Source organism: Rhincodon typus, unplaced genomic scaffold, assembly GCF_021869965.1.
Source record: "Rhincodon typus isolate 14 unplaced genomic scaffold, sRhiTyp1.1 hic_rhity00001516, whole genome shotgun sequence".
NCBI lineage: Eukaryota > Metazoa > Chordata > Chondrichthyes > Orectolobiformes > Rhincodontidae > Rhincodon > Rhincodon typus.
This window is the reverse complement of record NW_025967154.1, coordinates 1-25,000: the sequence shown is the minus strand read 5'-3', so window position 1 is coordinate 25,000 and position 25,000 is coordinate 1. Positions and strand designations below refer to the sequence as shown.

The 25,000-nt window shown below is 39.1% G+C and overlaps 1 protein-coding gene across 1 annotated transcript; it reads right to left on the bottom strand.

Moving 5' to 3' along the window:
• Positions 1 to 184: 184 nt before the first annotated feature.
• LOC109921504 (fermitin family homolog 1-like) lies at positions 185 to 23,576 on the bottom strand (the record flags this gene model as incomplete). Its single annotated transcript, XM_048592594.1, has 7 exons — positions 185 to 515; positions 2,600 to 2,724; positions 4,792 to 5,013; positions 7,424 to 7,530; positions 13,091 to 13,215; positions 17,134 to 17,183; positions 23,445 to 23,576. Coding segments are annotated over 7 exons (990 nt in total), but the record flags the coding sequence as incomplete, so codon positions are not given.
• Between the last annotated feature and the right edge of the window lie 1,424 nt (positions 23,577 to 25,000).

Genomic DNA, 25,000 nt, shown 5'->3' with positions numbered 1-25,000 from the left:
CTGTAATTTAGGAAGAAGCAAGCAGCAAAATATGATGGAAAACAAACTTTTAAAGTACATCTACATAAAAGATAGCTCAAAATGCTCTGTAATTTTGATTTAATGGATTTTTTAAAAATATCATTTAAGTCTTTGTTTACTCTAAGCAGAAAGATTTTTGATTAAGAATCAAGATGTTTTTTCACAGAGTGAATAATGGTGGGGTGGAGTGGGAAGAAAGAGAAAACAGGAGTTCCTGTTATCCCAAAGCTCTTTGTACATATTCTACTGCTTGGAGATAGAATAGTCAACAACTTACTGGTTTGTTCTGTATTAAATAAGGCGTCCTGTTGTTTTCGACACTGAGCGATTTATAGGGTAATTTGTAACTTGCCTGTCTGATTTCCCAGTTGACATTCCATTGTTTAATGTTGCTGTATCTCCATGTTACAATCGGATCTCTCGTGGCCATATCTATTCTTATTAATCGATTGTAGGAAACACCTAACAGTTCATCTTTCTTGGTTCCTCTGAATCTGTGAAAGGGTGATGTTGGGTTTAAATAAGTAGAGTTTTGTTTTTGAACTCTAAAATAAGTGACATTCTTAACAGCAGTAATACAATAACACACATAAAGACGCACCAGTAAACATCTTTCTTGGCAACAGATTCTCTCAATGTCTTGTTCTAAGGCATAACCCTGTTATTTGTGGAGCAAAGATACAATACAATAGTATCCTGGAAGGGGTTCAACATTTAATGAGGCCAAAATGTGTAGATTTAGATAGGGATTATTGTTTGTGTATGGAAAGAATTGCATGGAATCCTGATTAACATCTGTCTCGCATGAGCTGAAATTTCCTTTCGCACAACACTGGAAAATCTGAAGGAATTCTTGCCAGTTTTGGCAAGTGCATGCCTGCTGCTTGGCTTTAACAGCATCGTCAACATTCATTGCCTATTTCTAAATTAAACGTGGATTGAAAATCACATTTTGTACTCTGAACTTTACCATGCAAACAAATTTGATTATTAGATTCAACCTAAATAATGTGCTCATAAAGCTTTGCGTTTTCCAGCTTTTTCTTTGTGAAGGAATGCTTGCTGGAGAGCCTATGGTGCAAAGTGTGACAAAGTAAAAAGGTAATTTTGTTCACTGCAAATTTCTTATCATATTACTTCTAATTCTGGTTTTGTACCTCTACTTGTGTCAACAAGTAAAGAATTGGGAGGCCTGGAGTTTTTAAACAAGGTGGTAACAGGGTCTTTCTGAATGCATGAGAAATGATGACATACATGATTTTCCTATCTTGTGTCATTGTACTGATTTCTTTCTTGAAGTTTCATGTCAGTTCATCCTACTGTTTCACAGAAATCTTCTCCCCTATTCCCCGGGAATTACTTTTGATCCCACATTTCAGCATTCAAGATTTGCTCTTTGCTCTTACATTCTTTTGTCTTCCTGCTTCTCCCCTTTCCTTAAAAAGAAACCTTAAAACCCTCTCTCCAATATGTCTGGTATCCTGCAATTGATGTCCTAGCACTAGGTCCTCATTTCTCCATTTCAAGTGCTTAGAGACACACATCGTAGAGAGGGGTACAAGTAAATCACGAGTTGTTGATTACTTTTGAGATCAGTTGCTAGAAATGAGTAAAACAAAAAGCACTCAAATGTTTTCACTATAGAGATTTAGGAAATATTATTATAACTAATGTACTTTTTTACACATTTATCTTTGAACACCCATGGAGTAATACATTAGTGTCCCAGTGCCCTCAGTATAGGGCGTTTACTACTCCATAGTTAGTTTATTGGTGCCTACAGTTCTTCAAAAAGTGGGTTTCCAGTTGCCTTTTTGTTGTAGAGAGGAATTGAGTAGAAACCACAGGCTTTCTTGTAGAGGGAAAATTACTGTCAATTTTGTGGATCTTTTACAGGTCAGTAAAGATACAGAGTGACAGGATGTTGTGTACCTCTGCATTGATGGAAGACAATTCGTTGGCAGGTAAACAATTCATAAGCATTACAAAAGGGGAATACAACTAACTAAATGTTGGACAATATGGGAAAAATACAATTGAAGTAAGTTGTCCACAAAATGCTACAAATTTTAGTAAATATGTTTAATTACATCTCCACATTGTTAAAAAATATTTTGCTTAATTCAATGAAAAGCTTGGATCTTTAAGTTATTTATATTCTTATTAAATTGAACAGTTGTGAAATAGGAAAACGTTTGATCCAGCATTTTTCCTGCATGAAAGTAATTTAATCCATGAACATTTCAATGAAACTTTATTTCTTCAATTACATTGGGCTTTCATAACTGGTTTTTAAAAAGGTTCTTTGCCTCAATTAGCAGCAAACAAATACTTGTAGTTTTGTATGAATATGCAAGCTTTAATAAAAAAAGTGACATCTTCCATCTTCACTAATAAACAAAATTCACAGACTCACTGGGAAGAGCCTGAATAGTCACCAGTTCTGTCAGTGGTAATGTTATTTCTGTGCATAAAAATAATAAAGTTTGCCTTTCTGTTGTTTACGTTTACAAGTTTTAGTGAATGTCAGTTTGCCCTGCCAAAGCAAATCAATACAATATTCTTACATGTCACTTACCTGACCAAAAAATAAGAAACTCCAAAATCTGGCAGTGACTGCCAGGCCTGGATGAACCGCATCTTGGCTTCTACCAGGGTCATCTGTGCAACGTTCTGGTGTGCTTCCAGGATGCGTGCTGTCAACTATAAATCAAATATCCAAGAGAGAATTTAATTTAGTACAGCTATTGCCACAAGTACAATTACTTCAATGTGTCCAAGCTTGTTTTGTTTTGACGAATCACATATATAGTATGTGTGTGTTTACTACTTACAACATGCACTCAATCGTCCTATGTGTGGAAATACAGACTGGCTTGAATATTACCTTGGAGAAACAATAGACAGACTGAAGAGCAAGTTATCACATTGTGGGTGGTGAAGTCGGTACTACGAGTGACAATGATTTAACAATTTACTGTAGGCAAGGATTTGACCATAAATCTGAGGATAGTTATTAAAATTATTTAACGTAAATGAACTACAGCAATTTTGATCTTTTCAGAGTGTTCTTGTATTGATTCTTTGCCAACTTTGCTCCTAGAAATCTATACAATAATGCAAGAGTGAGAAAAGAGACAGATGCAATATTGAGTTCACACACTTCTGTACCCATTTTTACCGATACTATCAGCAATGAGTGTCAGGTGAAAGAGAGGCTGATACCCATTCCAAACAGTTAGACCTTTGTAACACCTATAGCCTCTGTTCCTCGAAGTCTTCACAGCTTAGTTTTAAAAGTGAGCTTTCGTTTGGATAGAGTTAAAATTCAGTACTTTCACCAGTGGACGAGAGTGCAGCCTTGGTAAACAAGTTGATTCATTGTGCTGTAGATCAGGAAAAATCTAATGTATTCTACACATTACAGTGTACAGTATATTTCGTTATAATAAAATGCCCATGGCTAAGTCACAGATATGCTCTCTTTGTATCTTTTTCTCTCTCCCACCCCTTCTCCCCTCACTAATTGCCCTTGTGTCTGTCGAAGGTGCTGAAACTTGCAGAATGTATCAGTGGTGTTTTCCAACAATCTGGTCAGGAGTCTGGACTCTTCATATTTATGAACGACTGATGAGAAAACAGAGCATTACATATCCAAATTTGCAGATAACGCTTAAGTTAGGAAGGGCATCAGATCACAGTAGCAAAGTTGTAAAGGGATGTGGGCAGATTAAGTGAGTTGAGACAACTATGGTAATTGAAATTCAAGGTGGGCATATGTGGGCATACTTTGAACCCAAGAAAAACAGAATATTTCAAAACGACAAGAAAGTAAAAATGCCAAGTAGAAACCGGATTTGGGTGCACACAGGTACATAAATCATTAAAAGCTGGTGGACAGGTACCAAAAGTAATCAAATGGAAAGCTGACATTAATCTTAAGGGGTCTTGAAAAGCAAAAAGGGAGGAGTTGCATTGTAACTGAGTATAACCTTAGTCATACTCATCTAGATTGTTGATCATATGCGGACTTCACTTCTTTTGGGAAGAACATAATGAATGATCTTGGAGAGGGTGCAGGATAAAGTCAGCAAAATGTCTTTTTTAAAAATAAACTTGGTTTATAATTTCTTGGTTATCGAAGATTGGCAGGGATTTGGGGGACGAGTAGGGGAAATGAATGCTTGGGTTATTTCTAATGTTAAGATATGATAAGGGCAGAACAAGGAAACGTAATCTTAAAATGAGAGCTGGCCATTCAGGAACAAAATCAGTAAGTACTTATTCCTCACACAAGATGTTGTAGAAATTTGAAACTCCTTCACATAGTCTAATGGAGCTTTTAAGACGGAGATTTTTGTTATTTTGAATTGACACCCTGATTGGTTAAGGTCTAACAATGATATACTCCTGTTCCTCAACAGCATAGCAATTTTTGACATTGATGTGATAGACATACTACAATATGCTAGCTAAAGTCTTGCGATTAAAGTACAATGCAAAAACTACTCTGTCATGAGGAGAAACTTATGTGTGAGCAATGACTTCAAGCAGCAGTTTAGTTTTGGCCTGTTATCAAATTATTACTACTTTTTAAAGCATGTTTCTACTGAAAAGTGATTGTTTGATTTTCAGTCCTTCCCGGTCTGAATCTGAAATAAAAACTAATGTCGACATTCAATATTTTCACGTGGAATTTTATCCCAAGTAATCAGGTTAGCCAGGGAGAAAAAGGTCGAATGTATAATAATAGCAATAAGAAACCCTTACCTGTTTAGTTTTTAACTTTTTCAAGTATTTTCGTGACACCAGTGATTCTGGATTCATGTCCAGAGCATTTGAGTCATGCATCACCTGAGGCACAGAATTCACATTCTTCATCTTTAAGAAAGATTGAATGTCATACACCTCTGTGGGGTATGAGCTGTCAGCCATTGTCTTGCCTTTTGAAGCCAGTTTGCAGGCAGCCATCCATTTAGCATATTGTGTTTCCTGCAGTCAACAACAAAACCCTTGGTGTTAATGTAAACCATTTAGAATAGCTAGAAAGCATAAACAAAATTAGCTTGGTGGAATGTAAAGGGTGGCTAACAAATCTAATGCAGAGCAGGGAATAACCAGAAAAGACCATGCAGTTTGTCCATCTGACCCTGAAGTTTGGGAACATGTCCATCAGGATCTCAATCCATTTTTATTTCCCTCAAACACATATGCTCCCTGATAAATCAAGAACTCCAGCATCTGCAGTTCCTACTATCTCTAAATCAAGAACCTGCTCCTTTTGACTTGCACAATGTTTTCAGTGAGAATTCAATTGGATTCAAGGCAGTAATTTGTTCCATCCCTAATGCATTTTCACATGAAGCAAAACCACAAGGAAAGGTCAGTAATATTGTTGATTTTGATACTTTTTAAAAAAATGTACCCAATTAACAGGTCCTTTAATTTATGAATGATACAATATAATTTTTTCCAATGCTGTCTAAATTTGGGATGTGTTAAGTAACCCCCTTGTTTAGATATTTTTAATAGCTCATAGGAAATTGGGATTGTTCCAGCCAACTGGAAGGTAGTTAAAGTAGTACCATTATTTAAAAGGGCAGCAATTTGGAAATAGGAAACTATAGATCTACTGGTTAGTTTGTTATTGGAAGTTGTTAGAAGGGACTGTTGGAAATTGGAGTTCTCTAAAACTGAATTCTTTTAGTGTTCCATATTAAGTATTTCCTGGTAGCATGAAACCTCATTTAGCTGTTACAGTAATAACTAGCCTTCTACAAACAAATTCTTAGCGTATGAAAACGAAGCAAAGGTTACAAGAATCACCACTATTGAACAGACCTTAAAGATTTATTGGGTCCAGCACACTGGAAGGCGAATGGGAGAAACAGAGGAAAAGAGTGTTCATTGGACAAGCCATCGTCTTTTTGGGAGAAAACCAGGAGTTCAAGGAAAGAACAAAGACTGTTAAGTGATAAGTTATAAGTGATATCAGGGATGAACACCCTGCTACTCCAAATCCAAAATGTCCACGACATCTAATTCTCCATTCTACACATGGCTTCAGGATCGGTAAGATATATTCATCTGTGTCAGGTCATATATCCATTTTTCTAATTAAATAAAGCATTGCATCTAAACTGCTGCTTCGGAACATCTTTTGATAAACCCTCTGAAAATTCCTTACTAATGATCAACTGCCAATATTAGGTAACTGTCATCATGAACCCCCAAAAACTTGAGCCTAACTAACTTGATTGAATTTACTGAGAAAATAGCTCAGGTGGTAAAATCCATTAGTCCTACTAACGGTATTAACTTGGACTTTAGGAAAGCTTTTGACAAGTTGTTGCCAAGCAAGTGGATGTGTGGGGAGATCAGGAACTATAGCAGTGCCCTCAGTAATCTATGTTGGGAATGCTGCTCATCACTAATTACATTAATAACCAAGACAATGATATTACCCTTTCTTCCGTAAATTTGTGATGATTGGGAGATCTATGCTGGTGTTGGAACTCTAAATGTGAAGTAAAGACTAAATGTAACCAAAATATGATGGGAGAATGGGTCTGCATCCTGTCCCTTGACATGGATTAACGTAGCATTATGCCTGTTGACAGGGCTAACATAATGCATGTATAGGTTTGTTTAGTTTTGATCCGAATTGTTCTGGCTTTATATTCTAGTACTCCGTATAATTCCCAGGCCCCTTTGCTACTTATGAGACTTCAACTCTACCATGCACAGTACGTGGTCGGAGCTCTTGTAAAGCAATGGCAGCGTCCCTCCCTCTGAATAGTGTCATCCCAAATCATAGAATCCCTACGGTGTGGAGTCAGGCCATTCAGCTTATCGAGTCTACACTGACTCTGAAGAGAGCATCCCACCCAAACCCCCTCCCTATCCCTGTAACCCCGCATTTGCTGTGGCTAATCCACCTAACCTAAACACCCCTAGATACTATTGGCAATTTAGCATGGCCAATCTGCACATTTTTGGACTGTGGGAGGAAATTGGAGCACCCGGTGGAAACCAACGAAGACTCAGGGAGAATGTGCAAAATCCATACAGACTGTCGCCTGATGGTGGAATCAAACCCAAGTCCCTGGTGTTGAGGCAGTAGTGCTAACCACTGAGCCACTGTACTGCCCCTTGGTGAGGTTCTTGTTAAAACAGAGTTATATATTCAGTGAAGTATGCTAATAAGCAAAATCATTTAATCACTCCAAATTAGGAATCTTGTTTGACCAAGGCCAGCTAATTCCCTAATCCCTCTCAAAATCTGAGTGCTAATTCCCTGTCCTTGCAACTGAATGCTGAGAAATGTTTTCACATGCACCAAAGCAAAACCTTGCTAGTGTTAATTCCTGTGAATCTATAAAACCTACAGTGGAACACTTACATTGTGACATTTTATGTATACTTCATTCATGCCGTCAGCCACAGGAATCAGCAACTTGATCCCAAATTTCTGTCCTGCTACGTTCACATCTGGCATAACTTCACATCCTGTATTAGGCAAAGTTTCAAGGAAAACAGTTAAGTGAGACTTGAAATGTGACAGATAAATTGAATAAAGGGTTTTCATGTATGCTTGTGTGTTTTGGGAGCATGTGTATTAAAGCCTGTGGTGTTTCTTGGATTCACTCTTAACCCCAGACTAATCCTTTACATTCTGAGATACTGCAGTATTACACATTTATAAATTACTGCTCTTTTAAAGACAAACTGGTACTGATATAGGTAACAAAGCAGCTTTCTTATTAGGGAGGTTTTTTTTGTGAAATTAGTCTACCACAGATGGAAAAGTGTAGATTCTGGGTATCCCAATAACTCCCAATGGGCATCGCATGTATTGCCTGCAGCAGAAAGTTAACCCCAATTTTTCTGGAGTAAATGAATTATTTTTGGCACTATCTGAATGGTTTTTTTTTGAAGGTTTCATGCGTCAACCATGGTGACGAGGCTTCCAAAGAGATCTGAGAAGAAGATGGATCATGGGGGAACAACTGTGACAATATAAAGCGTTTTGGAACATGCCAAGGTCAAGAAAGCTACTATACAAGTGGAATATTCTTTATTTCGGTGAAACCTCATTAGCAGACCAAGCTAGCTCTATAACCATACTACAATTCTCTTGGTACCCTGTGTCCCTCCTCCAACCTCCCACTCTCCCTCCGTTTTTGAAGCCACCTTAAGGAAAATATATAAGATGATAAATTTCAGTAATACGTTAAAGTTTTTTTCTTTCTTCTCAGAAACTCAATTTCATCCAAATGTTATTTGCTAATGAGTGGAGGAATATAACGTGTATATCATACAAGCCACAATTTTCAGCAAATTTTCAAGAGATTCCTATTCTCACCTTCCAATTTAGAATTACTTGCACCCAATTTTTAAATTTGACTATTTAATATTCACATTTATGTAAAATGTTAATTATTTCCTTCTGCATTGTAAAACTAAAATTGTTAATAAACACCATATTATTTGAGAGTCCTTAGAACATGTTTGATCAGCCTGAGGTGTATGTTTTAAATAATATCTTTGTCAACTTTCCAGGTACCTAACAAATGAGGCACTATAATAATGACACCATTGTGCAACCTGTGTCATACAGTGGAATCTTTGGTACCCTGCAGTACCACTATTAGTGTCCTTGTCAAATCAGTGAAACTTACATGTGACTGCATAGCTAAATGCAATTTGATGAGAGATTATGATGCAGATATGCATTGAACTATGCACTTTGTACAATTGCATACTTTTTTTTATATAATGGAATTTATTATTCTGTAGATAATCATGCAATTATGTTTGAATTTGAATGAAAAAGTGCTGGATAGGTGGTGTAGAGGCCCAAGGGAGGGTTGCTTTCACATGTATGCTAGCCCTCTGAGCTAGGGGGCTTGTAAATCAGGATGGGAGAGGGAGAGAGGGGTAGAAGGAATTTATTTGTGGAAGTAGACATCAAATGGATGGACAACATCCAATTGTGTTTCATTCTAGGTAAGAGTTTCTGCTTCTGACTGAGGGAACTAAAAAGTGACATCACAGGAAAGCTGTGGTTTGATTGGCTAATAGGGAATCTGCGTTGAATTGAATCTTGTTAAATTATTGGCTATATCTTGCGCTCAGGTTGAGACAATGAGCAGAGATTTAAAAATAGTTTTAAAAAACTAAATAAACCAAATTGAAAGCTAGCTAAATAAAATAAGGATGGAGAGTCAGGTGATGTCTCGTTCCTGTTGTGGTTCCAAGTGACCATATTTGTACTAAGTGTTGGTTGCTCGAGGAACTCCAGCTCAGGGTTGATGAGTTGGAATTGAAGCTTTGGACATTGCAACGTATCAGGGAGGGGGAGAATTATCTGGATGCTGTGTTTCAGGAGGCAGTCACACCCCTTAGACTAACTTGAACTCAGCCAGTGGTCAGGGACAGGAGGGTGTGGCTGTAAGTGAGGCAGTTAGAGGGACCCAGGAGCCTCAGCCCTTGTCCTTGTGCAACAGGTTCGAGAGTCTTGTTCCCTGTGTTGATGGGACTGGGGACTGCGGGGAGGATGAGCCATTTAAGTCGGGGGAGAGAAGAGAAATGTAATTGAGGATAGTATCATTGGGGGCATAGACACGATTCTCTGTGACCAGGATAGAGTGTCCCAAAGGTTGTGTTGCCTACCTGGTGCTCGGGTTTGGGAATATCTCATCTGGGCTGGGAGGATAAAGATGTAGTTGTCGTGGTCCACATAGGTACCAACGACATACACAAAACCTGGGCAGAGGTTCTGCTAAGGGAGAGTGAACGGCTAGGAGCTAAATTAAAAAGCAGAACCAAAAAGGTAATAATCTCCGGATTACTACTTGAGCCAGGAACTGTTGGCACAGGGTCAATAAGATTAAACAGGTAAATGCATGGCTTAGAGATTGGTGTGGGAGAAATGGGTTTGAATTCATGGGACATTGGCACCAATACTGGGGAAGATGGGACCTGTTCCAATGGGTCGCAAAACTAGAGCTGTAGACAAGGCATTAAAATAAATGGGGGGGCGGGGGCGCAAGGGTTCAGTTGTTGGGGAAATTATAAAACCTAAATTAAAAGGAGGTAGTAAGAGTGCAGGTTAGCGAATTGGCAGATGGTTACCAGACAGTAAAGGAGGGGGATGGAATAGGTGACTATCTTTATGCACCAATGATTTATAAAAGAGTAGGGAAATTTACCAGTGGAACAAATTTAAAAGCTTTGTATCTAAATGCACGAAGCATTCGAAACAAATGAGTACAATTTGGCAGCGATCACTGAGACATGGTTACAAGGAGACCAGGTCTGGGAATTGAATATCCAAGGGTATTTGGCATTTCAAAGGGATAGACTGAAAGGAAAAGGTGGTGCTGTAGCTTTGCTGATGAAGGAAGGGATCAGTGCTATAATGAGAAATGAAATAAGCATAGGAGACCAAGATGCGAAATCAGTCTGGGTAGCAATAAGAGATAGCAAAGGGAAGAAATACTTGGTAGGAGTTATCTATAGGTCTCCAAGCAGTAGTTCCACAGTGGAGCATAGTATAAACCAGGAAATATTAGAGGCTTGCAAGAGAGGCATGGCAGTAATCATTAGTGATTTTAACGTGCACAGAGATTGGCAAGGGTAGCCTGGAGGCCAGGTTTATTGAATGTATTAGAGATTGATTCCACCACACACACCTCCAAGAAACAGGCTACTCTGGATTTGGTACTGTGTAATGAAGAGAGATTACTTGATGACATCATATTTAAGGACCCTCTAGGGAATAGTGACCATAGTATGATAGAATTCAAAATTCAAAATTCAGTTTGGGGGTGAGAAATTGGAGTCCCACAGTAGCGTGCTGGAATTAAACCAAGGGAATTACATAGGCATGAGGTCAGATTTGGTCGGAAGGCTAAAAGGTAAGACAGCAGATGAGCAGTGGCAGTTGTTTAGGGAGCTACTCAATTCCTCACAGTTAAACTATATCCCAGTGAGGAAGAAAGATGGTAAGGGGGGTAAAAAATATTTATGGCTAAACAAGATGGTCGAGGACAATATGAAGTCAAAAAATAAGGCATACCATATTGTAAAGGCCAGTGGCAGGCTGGAAGATTGTTTCTGTTTGAAAGTTTCCCAAAGGAATACTAAAAAATTAATAAAAAGAGCTAAGATAAACTAGCACAAAATATCAAAGTATAGCTAAAGCTTCTGTAGGTACATAAAAGGGAACAGAGTCGCTAAGGTGAATGGTGGTCCCTTAAATGAAACTGGACAGTTAATAGCGGGGAACAGTGAAATGGCAGAGATGCTAAATCAATACTTTGCCTCAGTTTTCACGGTGGAGGACAGTAGTACCATTCCTATTGGAACAGGCAAGTCAGAGGCAATAGGGTGGAACTTAGGACAATCAACATCGATAGGGAGGCACAAAGGGTTAATCCACAAGGTTGGATATATGGGATTGGGGTAATTTATTAGCTTAGATAGGTGACTGGCTGATGGACAGAGACAGAGAGTCAGGAATAAGTGGGTAGCTTTCTGGATGGCAAGAAGTAACAAGTGAAGTATCACAGGGTTCAATCCTTGGACCCCAGCTATTAACAATCTACATTAATGACTTGGACATAGGGATAGAAGGCTCTGTAGCCAGATTTGCGGGTGACACAAAAATAGGCAGGACGGTAAATAGCAATGAGGAAATAAGAACCTTACAAATGGATATAGAGAGGTTAGGAGAATGGGCCAAAATGTAGCAGATGGAGTTTAACATGGATCAGTGTGAGGTCATGCATTTTTGGTTGGAAAAATGGGAAGGTGACCTGCTATCAAAATGGGGAGAGACTCTGGGGTACACCGGCGCAGGAGGATCTGGATGTCCTCGTTCATGAGTCACAGAAAACTAGCATGCAGCTACAGCAGATAATAAAGAAAGCAAATGCAATGTTGGCTTTTATAGCTAAAGGATTAGAACATAAAAGGTAACGAAGTATCGTTGCAACTGTACAAGGCATTGGTGAGACCACACCTGGAGTACTGTGCACAGTTTTGGCTCACTTATTTGAGAAAGGATTTGGTGGCATTGGACGCAGTTCAGAGGAGGTTCACTAGATTGATCTCAGAGATGACGGTTTGTCAAATGAAGAGAGATTGAACAGTTTACGCCTGTACTCTCTGGAATTTGGAAGAATGAGGGGAGAACAAATTAAGGTATCAAAGATGATAAAAGGAATAGATAAAATAGATGTGGAGCATTCTAGGATGAGGGGTCATAGTCTTAAGATAAGGGGTAGCAAATTTAAAATATAGAGTTGAGGAGAAACTACTTCTCCCAAAGGGTTGTGAATCAGTGGAATTCAATACCCCAAAGTGTGATAGGTGCTGGGACAGTGAGCAAATTTAAGGAGTTAGACAGATTTTTAATTGGTAATGGGTTGAAGGGTTGTGGGGAGAAGGCAGGAAAATGGGGTTGAGAAGCATATCAGTCATGATCAAATAGCAGTGCAGACTTGATGGGCCGAATGGCTAATTCTGCCCCTACTTCTTATGAACTTTCATTATTGGAAAATAAATATAAATTACCATGCCAATTTGACTTCAAATCAAAGCAAATTTTGTTTTTATTCGTTCTTGGGATGTTGGTGTTGCCACCATGGTGATCATTTATTTTCCATCTGAGGGCAGTTAAGAGTCGACCACATTGCTGTGGGTCTCGGGTCAGATGTAAGCCGACCAAGGGAAGGACAGCAGATTTCCTCCCCTGAAGGGCATTAATGAACTAGAAAGGTTTTTAATGATAATCGACACTGGTTATATGGTCTCCATTAGGCTAGCTTTTTACTCCAGAATTTTAGTGAATTCGCATTTCACGTTCTGTAACGGTGGGATTCGAACTCATGTTCCTAGAACATTAGCCTGTGATTCTAGGTTGCTAGTCCAATGACATCACCACTGTGCCACTGTCTTCTTGTTACAATATTAGGATTATAACTCTTTGAATTTAGAACCAGATGCCTAGCTGTTTAAGTCACGTTTAGCCTGTAGGAACTTGAAAAATGTGTTTTCTCACCTCTCAGGTTTAATTTTTCAATTGGTTCTCCTTGAGAAGCTTCCTTATTCTTGAAGTATGATAAGCAGGTATCTTTAAAAATAAAGTAGTATTGCTTGTAGGCTTTCAGCGTCAGTTTTTTGGGCCTACAATGTGAAACATATTTTCAAGTCTAAATTTTAAAATCAAAGTTTAAATTTCATGGAGTTGTTCTTTCGGTTTTAACGCAGAGTCATACAGCATGGAAGCAGACCCTTCAGACCAACTCGTCCATGCCGACCAATTTCCCAAATAGTCCCACTTGCCTGTGTTTGCCCCCAGTTCCTCTTAAACCTTCCTTCTTCATGTACCTATCAAAATGTCTTTTAAATGTTGGAAGTTCATTCCACACACAAAATATCCTCTGTGTGAAAATGTTGCCCCTCAGGTCCCTTTTAAATCTTTCTCCTCTCACCTTAAAATTATGCCCCCGAGTTTTGGACACTCTCCACCCTAGGGAAAATTCCTTGTAATTAATTTCCTTTAATACAACAATGTCATAATTGTGGATGCTGAAGATCTGAAACAAAAACAAAGTGCTGGGGGCACTCAGCAGGTCTGGCAGTGCAGAGAAAGCACAGTTAACATTGAGTCCACTGACCCTTCTTTAGAATCATTCTGAAGAAGGGTCGCTTAACTCGAAACATTAACTTTTTCTCTCCACAGATGCTGCTGGACCTGCTGAGTTTCTCCAGCAAATTCTGTTTTTGTATTGTATTTCTATATTAGGTGAGTCTGATTCAGAACCAAGCTAACACATTGTGGAGTGGCAATATCACCATTCCAGCTTTGGTGAAACAAAATTCAGTAATCCACGCATTTCTACTTAAATATTGCAATATACCTGCCAAAATGGCTTTACGTCTTGCGTGTAGAACCTCATTGACATTAAAGTCATGGATAAGTTCTTTCTCCTTAGATATTCAAAATATCGCTATCATTACATGGGAGTGAATACAAATAATTTAAGTAAAACAAAGAACTGCAGCTGCTGGAGATCGGAACTAAAAACAGCAATTGCTGAAGAAACTCATCTGGTCTAGGAGCAGCTGTGGGAAGAAAGCAGAGTTAACGTTTCAAGCTCCGTGCCTCTTCATCTGTTCTGATGAAGAATCAGTGGATTTGAAATGCTAACTCTGCTGTCTTCCCACAAATAATTTAAGGTTCTCCTGGAAAACAAATGCTGCCAAGAAAATCATCAGAATGAGTTTACTGGGAATAAAATCTGTGATATGAGAAAACCTTGTAAGAAAGATGTAGCATACCAGCTCCAACTGATGCTACTGTGCAATTAACTGACCGGATAGGACCATCTTCTGAAAATAAAAGCCAAATGGTCATACTGCCACGTGAAGGAACTGCCAGTCCTCTTCTGATGTATTTTTGTTGGAGGCTATTAGAAAAGTGTGAGAATATCTCAACTTCAGTTTCCCTTTCTTGTGCAGGGCAATGCTGTAACTTTGATATGTGGCCTCTCATCTTGGGCTAGCTCATTGTGAATTATACTGTGAACAGTTTTGAGCACATTACCCAAGGAAATATATACTGGTATTGGAGGCAGTTCGGAGAAGGTGCATTAGGTTGATCCTGTGTATGGAAGGACCGTCTTATGAGGAGAGGTTCGACCCATACTCTGAGTTTGGAAGAACGGTAGGAGACCTTGTTGAAACATACAGGTTTCTTAGGGGGTTTGGCCAGGTAGACACAGGGAGGTTGTTTCCCCTTGTGGGAGAGTCTAGGACCAGATGGCATAATCTCAGAGTGAGGTGTTTTAGTTAGGAAGGAAATGAGGAAAAATGATCTCACTGAATGGCCATCTTCTGCTTTTTGTCTTATAGTCACAGGATAATTTAACCTGTGTGAATTCATTCCTAAGTCCTTGTTATTGCAAGACAAATAATGAATATCACTGCATTTGCTTTGTGATAAATGATGTGGCAAGAGACTACCATGGAGGGAATCAAACACAGTCAGGGTGAAGAATCTGCTGAAAGGGAAATTTCAGTGGCTGAAATCAACTAAAGCACTAATTTCTTCCACGTTGCAATACAAGTCACATACAGTAAAACTATGCATTATCAAAGATGCTATCCCTCACGCAAGATGTAACACTTGGGCAGTCTACCTGTTGTGGTGGTTACAGTAGGCACTAAGGATTCCAGACACTGTCTGGAGAGGAGCATGTAATTTTGTTTTAGATCAATATTTACCTCAACCAACACCATAAACATTAACCTCTTGTAGTTCCTGTTGGAGAAAGCTGTTTGTGTAGAATTGCTGCTCTGTTGCATTAAGTCCCATCTGCCACCACCCCATCCTTGCTTCACTTTCACTAAGCACAAAGTGCTCAACTGTGAAAATGTCTTTATCTTGCTGTAATTCTATAACCTCCTCCAGCCTTGTGATTTCAGACTGAATCTTCTAAGTTTATGCCTTTTGAGCATCTGCTTCCCCCTAAGCTCCGTCCCACCCCTTCTCCATTAACAAACTTCACTTTATCTTAAAAGTCCTCAGTCTCTTTCACTCCCTTCCACTGTTAAGTCTTTACAAAAGCACATCACTTCAACAGAGCTTTCCTGATCTTCTCAAAGTCTTAGCACTTCCTCCTTTTCTGTGAATCACAGATGTTTTTCCATGCTTATATAAATCCAAGCTGTTTTGCCGGCAATTTTTAAAGTTTTATTTTATAAATCCAGACTCTTTCTTAGCTGCATAACAATCAATTCATTTCAAAAAGTTATTCAAAAAGCTTTGCGTGAATTATTTTGATGTTTTGAATGTTTAGGTACAATTTGGTACTGCAGAATTTAAAGGGAGGAATGGTGTGCAAAGATATCTTTTAAAATAAATGTCCCAGTCATTCTCATCGTAAATTGTGGGCCATGATGCAAACATTATTATTTAATTTAAAAGCCTTAAAAAATGTTCCTAGTCATTAACCACTATCGGGCAAGAAAGGGGAGGCTGCAATTTTCTGTTCAGGCTAAGTGGTGCTGCTGGGGACAAAAGCAGAAGCTGACCATAATTGGGCCTGCACCATCTCTGCTCAGGTTGTAGCGCAAGGGAGAGACAGAACCGCAACACTGAGATGTCCTCTCATTGCAGAGGTTGGGGTCAAGCAGACCGCAATAATGGGCTGTGGAATGCCTATCAAGGTGGGCTCCATCCTGGAACCCCACTGGGTTTAGCTGGTAATGTTGCAGGCAAAATATGTGGCCTTGAATTGGGTTCTTGAGCAGCTCAGTCATAGAGGTCCACAGCACAGAAAAAGGCCCTTCAGCCCGTCAAGTCTGCATGAGTCAAAGATGAGCACCTAGCTATTGCAATCCCATTTTCCAGTGCTTTGTCCATAGCTTCGTATGCCTTAGCATCCCAAGTGCACATCGAAATACTGGTGGGCGCCCCTGCTGAATGGCCATGCCACTAAGCTTTGCTGGTGGCAATATGCATTGCTGGCAGGAAGATGGGGTTCACCCACCATATAGTCGGTCCTCCAGCCTCCTAACCATCTCTAGGGGCCTTGGAAAATTAAGAATGTACATTGATCACATGTGAAAGCCACTATCATCCTATAAACCATCCCTTTGTCTCCCTAACTGTTATTGTCACTGTCATTCTCTCTCTCTCTGTGCCTATTCACTCACTCCTTCCTTCCTTTCCTCCCGTCTTCACTTTTACCTAGCTACTATCAGTTCTGAGGAAGGGTCACTAGACTCAAAATGTCATCTCTGCTTTTTCTCTAAGGATGCTGCCAGGCCCTGCTGAGTTTCTCCAGCAATTTCTGTTTTTGTTTCAGGTTACCACCATCCACACTCTATGTATTAAATGTACATATTTTACTTATAAAAAACCTAATAATGCTCATTCAAACATTCATATCCCGAAAACAACCCTCTAAAACTGTCTTAAACTTCTCCCAAAAACTTATTTATAATTCATACAAAACAATTTTTTTTGATAAAATACCGCTGAACTAACATTCCAGAAATACAGTGATGCTCTTATTCAAGAATTCCTTTACTAACCTGAAGATTTTTAGATAATCTGCTAACTTTGGGATGTCTGTGATATCCTCCTAGAGGGGGGGGGGAAAAAAACAAGTAATCTGTCACAATACTAATCTCAGTAACTTTTACATTCTTGGAGAAAGAGAAATTGCAAACTTTGAAATTGTTAGGAAGTGCTAAAAACAAAAAGTGGTTCTGCTGAAAAGCCGAAGACCGTAGATGCTGGAAATCTGAAATTAAAAAAAAGAGAAGCTGCTGGAAATATCCAGCATTCGGCTAAAACCGAGGGAGAGAGACTCCAAGTTAAACGTTCAGGTCTATGGCTTTCAGTGTAAGAGTTGAAAGGTCACCAACCTGAAATTTTAGCTCTGTTTCTCTCTCAACGATGGCTGTATTTTGAAGTAATACGTTCAGTTCTGGTCTCTCTGCTACAGGAACGATGATGTTCACAACTTGGAAGAGTTCAGAAAAGATTTAAGGATGTTGACAGGGTTGAAATGTTTGAGCTATAGGGAGAGGCTGAATAGGCTGGGGCTATTTTCCCTGGAGTGTCAGATGCTGAGGGGTGACCTTATAGAGGTTTATAAAATCATGAGGGGCATGGATAGAGTGATCAGCCAAAGTCTTTTCCCCACTGGACACTATGGGCAATTTAGCATGGCTAATCCACCTAACCTGCACATGTTTGGACTGTGGGAGGAAACCCACGCAGACACTGGGAGAATGTCACCTGAGAATAGAATTGAACCCGGGTCCCTGGCACTGACAGGCAGCAGTGCTAACCACTGAGCCACTGTGTTGCCCCATGAATATGGATAGATGAATATCTTTTATAGTTCATTAAAAAGTATCTGCAAATTTCCAGAGAGTTTAGCGAGGTGCAGCTATGGGCCTGTTGTTGGAAACATCATTCCTTCATTAAGCAGTGATTACACTTGAAGAAGGCACCTAGCTAGTTGCGAAAAGCACTATATAAATGAGAGTCTCTTTCTTTCTTCCTGGCTGCAGCACTCTATGCAGACCATGTGAAAAGTTTACTGATTAGGAAATTGCTCGTAGTGGGTGTGGGAAATGGAAGAAAAAGTCACAGTTGAAGACCACTGTAACATACTTAATAACAGGTAGGCCCCGAGAGTCACAGAAACTCAGCCTTGATACCAAAGGCAACATTAGACTAGTTCTGAAGAAGGGACACCTGACTCAAAAAAGTTAACTCCGCTTTCTTTCCACATATGCTGTCAGGCCTTAGTCCAAGAGGTGCAAAACCATGATGGAATCAGACTCTTTGAAGCTGAGCTGCAAATGAGCGAGAAATCTTGGAGGGGAAATAAACCTTCTGGACCTAATAATGAGTTCAACGCCTTCAGCTTGTGAACCTATTCCCATTCCTTCCCTTTCTTTTAGCTTTACTTGATACATTCTCCGTGTCCGCTCTCCCACTCAGTGGGATTATCTGTTCTTTCCATTTTGGCAGTTAGACACAACATTGTTCTGTCAACCTCATATTCCGATCACTTCATCTGCACTGTCTACACCCTTTCTCCCCCAGCACTCCATCGCACCCCCCCCACCCCCAACTATTGCATAAAAATGTCCCCTAATGCTTCACATCAGATCTGAAGAGTCATCTAAACTCAAAACTTTACCTTGTTCTTTCTCTCCATAGATGCTGCCTGACCTGCTGTGATTTCCAACATTTTTTGTTTTCAGTACAGATTCCAGCATCTGCAGTAATTTGCTCCTAAATAAAAGACTGATTCAGGTGCCCAGATTCAAACCTAACAATAATTACCAAATAAACTAAAATCCATTGAATGGCCATGGCTTTGCTAGAATTGATCTTGAACTGTTACTCAAATCACTGTGAAGCAACATGCAGAGATCATGATTACAGTTGGGAATAATGGTAGAAAGACAATAACAGTCAGTCCATAAATTGGTAAAACATTTAAAATTAGTTAAATAAAAGCCTTTATAAAAGGTGAAGTAGGGCATACCTAATCTTTAACCTGGGGCAAGATGTAAAGTGCAGAGAATCAAAGATGTGAAAAATATACAGGTGTATGGAAGTACTTTCCAAAACACAAAGCTTCTACTAATGTTATGTTTCTCTTCAAACGTGCACAGTAATTAATGGAAAGTCTCAGTTTCCATCTATTGCACAATTAAATAGTAGGAAATGGGCTTGTAATCATTATTGCAACACTTCAGCTTGCTGTGTGGGGAAGGGGAGAGTGTGAAATAGCCACTTGAAGAAAGTAAAATTAATTGGGTTAAAATTATCCTTTCTAGAAAGACAATGTAACAGCAGCAGAAACTATTGTAGGCAACTGCAGTATTTGGGATTGATGGAGTGGGAATCAAAACAAGCAAGAAATAACTTTCAAATACAGGGGCGTGCAAATATTTTTTAAGAATAAAAAGCTTAGTTTAATTATATGCTTCTTTCAATCCTGTCTGCAGGTGATAAACAGAAAAGCTGTGAGCTTTGGCCAGAAATTTAAATTGGAGTCCCATCACTCATCGTTTTCTACCAGGAAAGCCAAGTAAATACTAGTTTGACTTGCACAACTATAACATTTAATCACAAAAACATTTACTGAGATTCATATTTTATTGCATGTGCTTTATAACACTGAAAAGACTCATAAAATGCATTAGCTATAATTCTGAAAAAGAATGTGGTTTCTGAACCAAACATATTTTCAAACTTGTCACTTCTCTAAAAATTTCATAAGATGATTGTAATTCCACAGACAAAACATAATTACTTACCAAGGTGCAGCTTTTAAGTTTAGGTTATCTTCCAGTGAAACATTTATAAATTAGTATTCATACATGATCGTCTGAACTGTCTGCAGAATTAGCTGAAACCTTTTCTCACAATGAGTCAAATATATGGGTCTAAAGTGCACCCTTTGTTCAGCAACTCACAGAAACTTAGTTCCACCCAACCTGCAAAATCTGTTTTAATCAAATACACAGTATAACAACACAAAGAATGTGTCTGCAGTGGAACTGTTAACACAATGCAACATGATATAAATGGAGAGAATTGTTACAGTGCAAAAGGATCATTTGGATCATTGTGTCTGCACCTGAGCTTTAACTTATTGCCATTATTCTGCATTACCCTGTAAATCTGCATACTGTCCAAATCCTTTTGAATTTTTTGATTGAATCTCGCTCTGCTGCACTCTCTGACAGTGTATTCCTTACCACTCGTTGTGTGAAAATGTTTTTCCTCAAATCACTTTCCTTCTTTTATTAATTACCAATGTTAGTGATCTGTGGACCTCATCCTTGATCCTTTTGCAACTAGGAAAGTGTGCTCCCTATTCGCTCTGTCCCGAATTCTCTTAATTTTGAATACATAACTTTTTCTTTATTTGTTCATGGGATGTGGATGTCACTGGCTAGTTCAGCATTTACTGCCCATCCCCAATTGTCTAGAGGGCAGTAAAGAGTCAACCACATTGCAGCGGGTCTGGAGTCACTTGTAGACCAGACGATTTTTTTTCCCCTAAAGGGCATTGATGAACCTGGGTTATTACAACAACTGGTGGTGGTTACTGTGTTTTTTATTCCAGATGCTTGCTGAATTCAAATTTCGTCATCTGCCATGGTAAGATTTGAACCCATGTTATCAGATATCAGCCTGTGTTTCTGAATTACTTGTCCAGTGATGTTACCACCTCGTCCCTGGAATCATGCTCATAAATCTTTTTTGCACTGTTTCCAATGTCTTTACATCCTTCCTGCAGTGTGGTATCAGAACTGGACACGATACCCTGCTTAGGCCAAACTTGTGTCTCATACAATTTTAACTTAACTTCCTTGCACTTGTACTCCATGCCCCTATTAATAAAGCTTAGGGCACTATATACTTTAGCTGTTCTCTCACCCTGCCTGCCACCTTCAATGCATCATATATACTCCCAGGTCCCTCTTCTCCAGCATACCATTTAAAATTGCACACTCTAGTTTATATTCTGTCCTCATGTTCTTACCATCAAAATGTATCATCTCACATTTCTCTGCATTGAATTTCATCTGCCATCTGTCATTGGCTATGGACCAAGTACAGGTCAATGGGATTAGTGTAGTTTGGTGTTTGTTGGTTGGCATAGGCATGGTGGGCTGAAGAACATGTTTCTATGCTGTATGCCTCTCCGACTCTATTACTCTACCTACCCACTCCACCAACTTGTCAATGCCATCTTTTGCAAATATAGAAATTGTGCTCTCTACACAAAGCTGTAGATCATTACTATATGTCAGAAAAAGCAAGGGTCCCAAACACTGACCTTTGGGGAGCTCTGCTACAAACCTTCCCCTTCCTATCAACCATTAACCTCTTTCCTGCCACTCAGACAATTTTGTATTACACTGTTGCCACTGTCTCCGTTATTCCATGAGCTCTAACTTTGCTCAAAGGTCTGTTGTGCATCACTCTACCAAATGCCTTCTAGACGTTCATGCAGACCATATCAACAGCATTGGCCTGATCAGCCCACACTGTTTCTCTTTAAACAAACTCCAGAAACATGATATTCCCTAAAGAAATCCATGTTGATTCTCCCTAACTAATCCTCATTTTTCCATATGACTTAATTTTATCCCAAATTATTTTTTGAAGTCACCCAACTGGTCGGTGGTTCCATGTCAATTTCAAACACAGACAGCCTGTCTGCATTTAGATACCAGTGTCCACCAATCATCACTAGATTTCTGCTGAATAGAGACAGCAGGTGCCAATAGTGCTACGTGGAATTCATGGTATGTAGCATCTGCAGTAATTTAAAATAACTGAAGTTTTTTTTACATTTGTTTACACGATGTAGGTATCGTTGTCTATGCCAGCATTTAGTGCCTATTTCTGATTGCCAGGGAACAATTAAGAGTCTGCAATCATAGGTAGAGCAGACTGGCTAAGGACAGCAGGTTCCATTATTAGTGAATCAGATGGGTTTTTAATGACAATCAACAGTGGTTACACAGTTGCCATTGGCAAGCTTTTTATTCCAGATAATTGTTGCGTTCAAATGTCACCGTCTGTTGAGGTGGAATTTGAGCCCATGTCCCCAGAACATTAACCCGTCCAGTGACATTAACACTACCTCTTTATTGGTAGAGTCCCCTTTCATGGGATCCCGAGTGGAAATCGGTTCCTTTAACTTTAAGAAAAATATCAATATATCGATTAAACGAAGGGTGGGGTGATTTTTATTAAATAGAGCAGTTTCTACACAAACGGGAGGGCTGTTGTGGTGTAGTGGTAATGTCCCTACCTTTGAGCCTGGAAACCTGAGTTCAGTTACCACCTGCTCCAGAGGATTGTAACTACATCAATGAACATGATTAGAAAATATCTCCACACACTTGGATTGTTGGACAGTCACTACGTAGAAGTCCCTGCCTTCCAGCAGGATACTAAGACTGCACTATATTAAAGCAAAGTTTCTTGTGCAAATGACAGTGCCCTTCCTATTTGGGCCACTGGGGATGAACATCTTCATGTCTGTCAGAGATTTATCACTGGATATAAAGGCTGTCTATAAATTATTAAGAACCTGTGTCTTAATTCTTCAAGAACGTCTAGTTCTAATCAGTGAACTTCTTGTAGAGTAGGCTTTATATTAGAAGATTATGAAACAATATTCCTATGTTACTCAGACTCTGGGACAATTAGCATTCCACATCAGTCAATCCATGGCCTAGAAAGAGGATATCAGAGGTAAAGGGACAGTGTTTAACTTTGTTTTGGAGATTTCTGAAATGAATGTATTGATTTTGCTCAATCACTTTTCTATCATTATGGAAAATACAGCTTTAACATTTTGGACGTGGAGCTGGTATTCTACTAACCTCCTATGTTTATCTCCCCTAAAATTAAGGATTGATCTACCAGCCATTGTTGCTAACCACCCATCTCGTGGGTTTTTGTTCTTTTTCATTGTGTTCTCCCACATAATCACAGGTTCTGCTCTTTCAAAGTAATCCAGTTTCTGTGAGGCACACAAGGTAGGATAAGGTTCTCTGGACTTCATTGTCAAGTTAAGTAAACACATATATGAACCAAATAGAGAGCAGCAAGGCAACTTAAGTGATCTAGAAAATTTATAAATGCTTTATATTTCAGGTTATCTTAATTCATTAGATACTCCCAGTTTTCAGAAAGTGCATTTTGACCCCAAGATATCAGATTGTGTCCATTTTAAATAAAATATCATCATAAAGTGACGCAAATCATCATGAGAAGGGACTTCTGTTTTCAGAAAACAGTTGGACAGGTTATTAAAATTACACAAAATAATGAGCATTCTTACCAAAATCCTGTCTATTTTTCCACCTTCGAGTGTCACCTCCAGACTGGCAAGGGCAGCTTCAACTTCATCTACATCTTGCTCATTAGTGAAATCTTGCGGTTCAGATAGCTGTGACAGCTTGCTTATATGATACTGAAACAATTTTTTAAACATTTAAGATTGGACATTTACCAAACTGATTATAGTTAAGTGTATATTTTTTTGTCAGGACGCCCCTAGATATTTAAGGAAAGATACACAGGCATTGCAGGCGCTTCAGAGAAGGTTCACAAGGCTGATACCAGGTAGAGATGGACAATCTTGTAAGGAAAGATTGAGTAGGATGGGCATGTACATATTGGAATTTAGAAAAATGAGAAGCAACCTTACTGAGAAATACAAGACTCTCTTAGGAGGCTTGACAGGGTAGATGTGGAGAGGTTGTTTCTCCTTGAGAGTGTTTAGGATTAGGGGACATAATCTTAGAATAAGGGGCTGCACATTGAAGACAGAGATGAGGAGGAATTTCTTCTGAGGGTAACGAATCTGTGGAATTATTTACAACAGCGCTGTCAAAGGTCGGTCACTGCATATATCCAAGACCGAGAGGGGTCGATTTTTAATCAGTGAGGGAATCAGGTTCCAGGGAAAAGGCAGGAAAGTGCAGTTGAGGATTATCAGATCAGCCATAAAATGATGGAGCAGACTTGATGGGTTTAGTCACCTAGTTCTGCTCTATACAATCTCAATACAGTCAAACTTACTTAAGCAACCTTCACAATCCACTCCCATGTACCTTATTCATTGAAAACCGTTTATATTTTCAGTAACACAAGATCTGATGTAGATTCTTCAAAATGCATTTTTTTTTGTTCATGGGATGAAAGTGTCACTGGCTAGGCCAGCACTTATTACCCATCCCTAATTGCCCAGAGGGCAGTTAACAGTCAACCAGATTGCTGTGGGTCTGGAGTCACATGGAAGCCAAACCAGGTAAAGAAGGCAGCTTCCTTCACCTAATGGATGGTTTTTATCTCCGATTCTGCTCTTCATTAGGCACTTAATTCTAGAATTTCATTGAATTCAAATCTGCCTTGGTGCATTTGCACTCAGGTCCCCAGAGCAATTACCTGGGTCTCTGGATTAACTGTCCAGTGATGATACCACTAGGCCGTCACTTCCATGTTTAATATTGATTTGCTGCTTCCTCAAGATCAGATTCAGGTTGAATTTGCATTTTAAAATTGAAATAAATCAAATGTAGGTTGCTTTTTATAGGAGGCATTGTTCTCCCATAACACGAATACATAGATGGCCCTCCAATGCCCCAGGTAAGTGTTCCTTGTAATCGCTTCACAAAATATGGCTTTTATGAGGGTTGATACGGAACATGCCCAATCTACATACACCAATATACGTCTGTATTGCTATGTGACAGGACAAAATATTATGGATTTTAATGTTACATTACTGTTTTCTAAGCTTATTTACTGAAAAAATGTTAAACCTAACATTAAAATAGCAACCAAAGAACTCTTATCCAAGAACAGTTAAATATACATTAAAGGTGTGTTGTT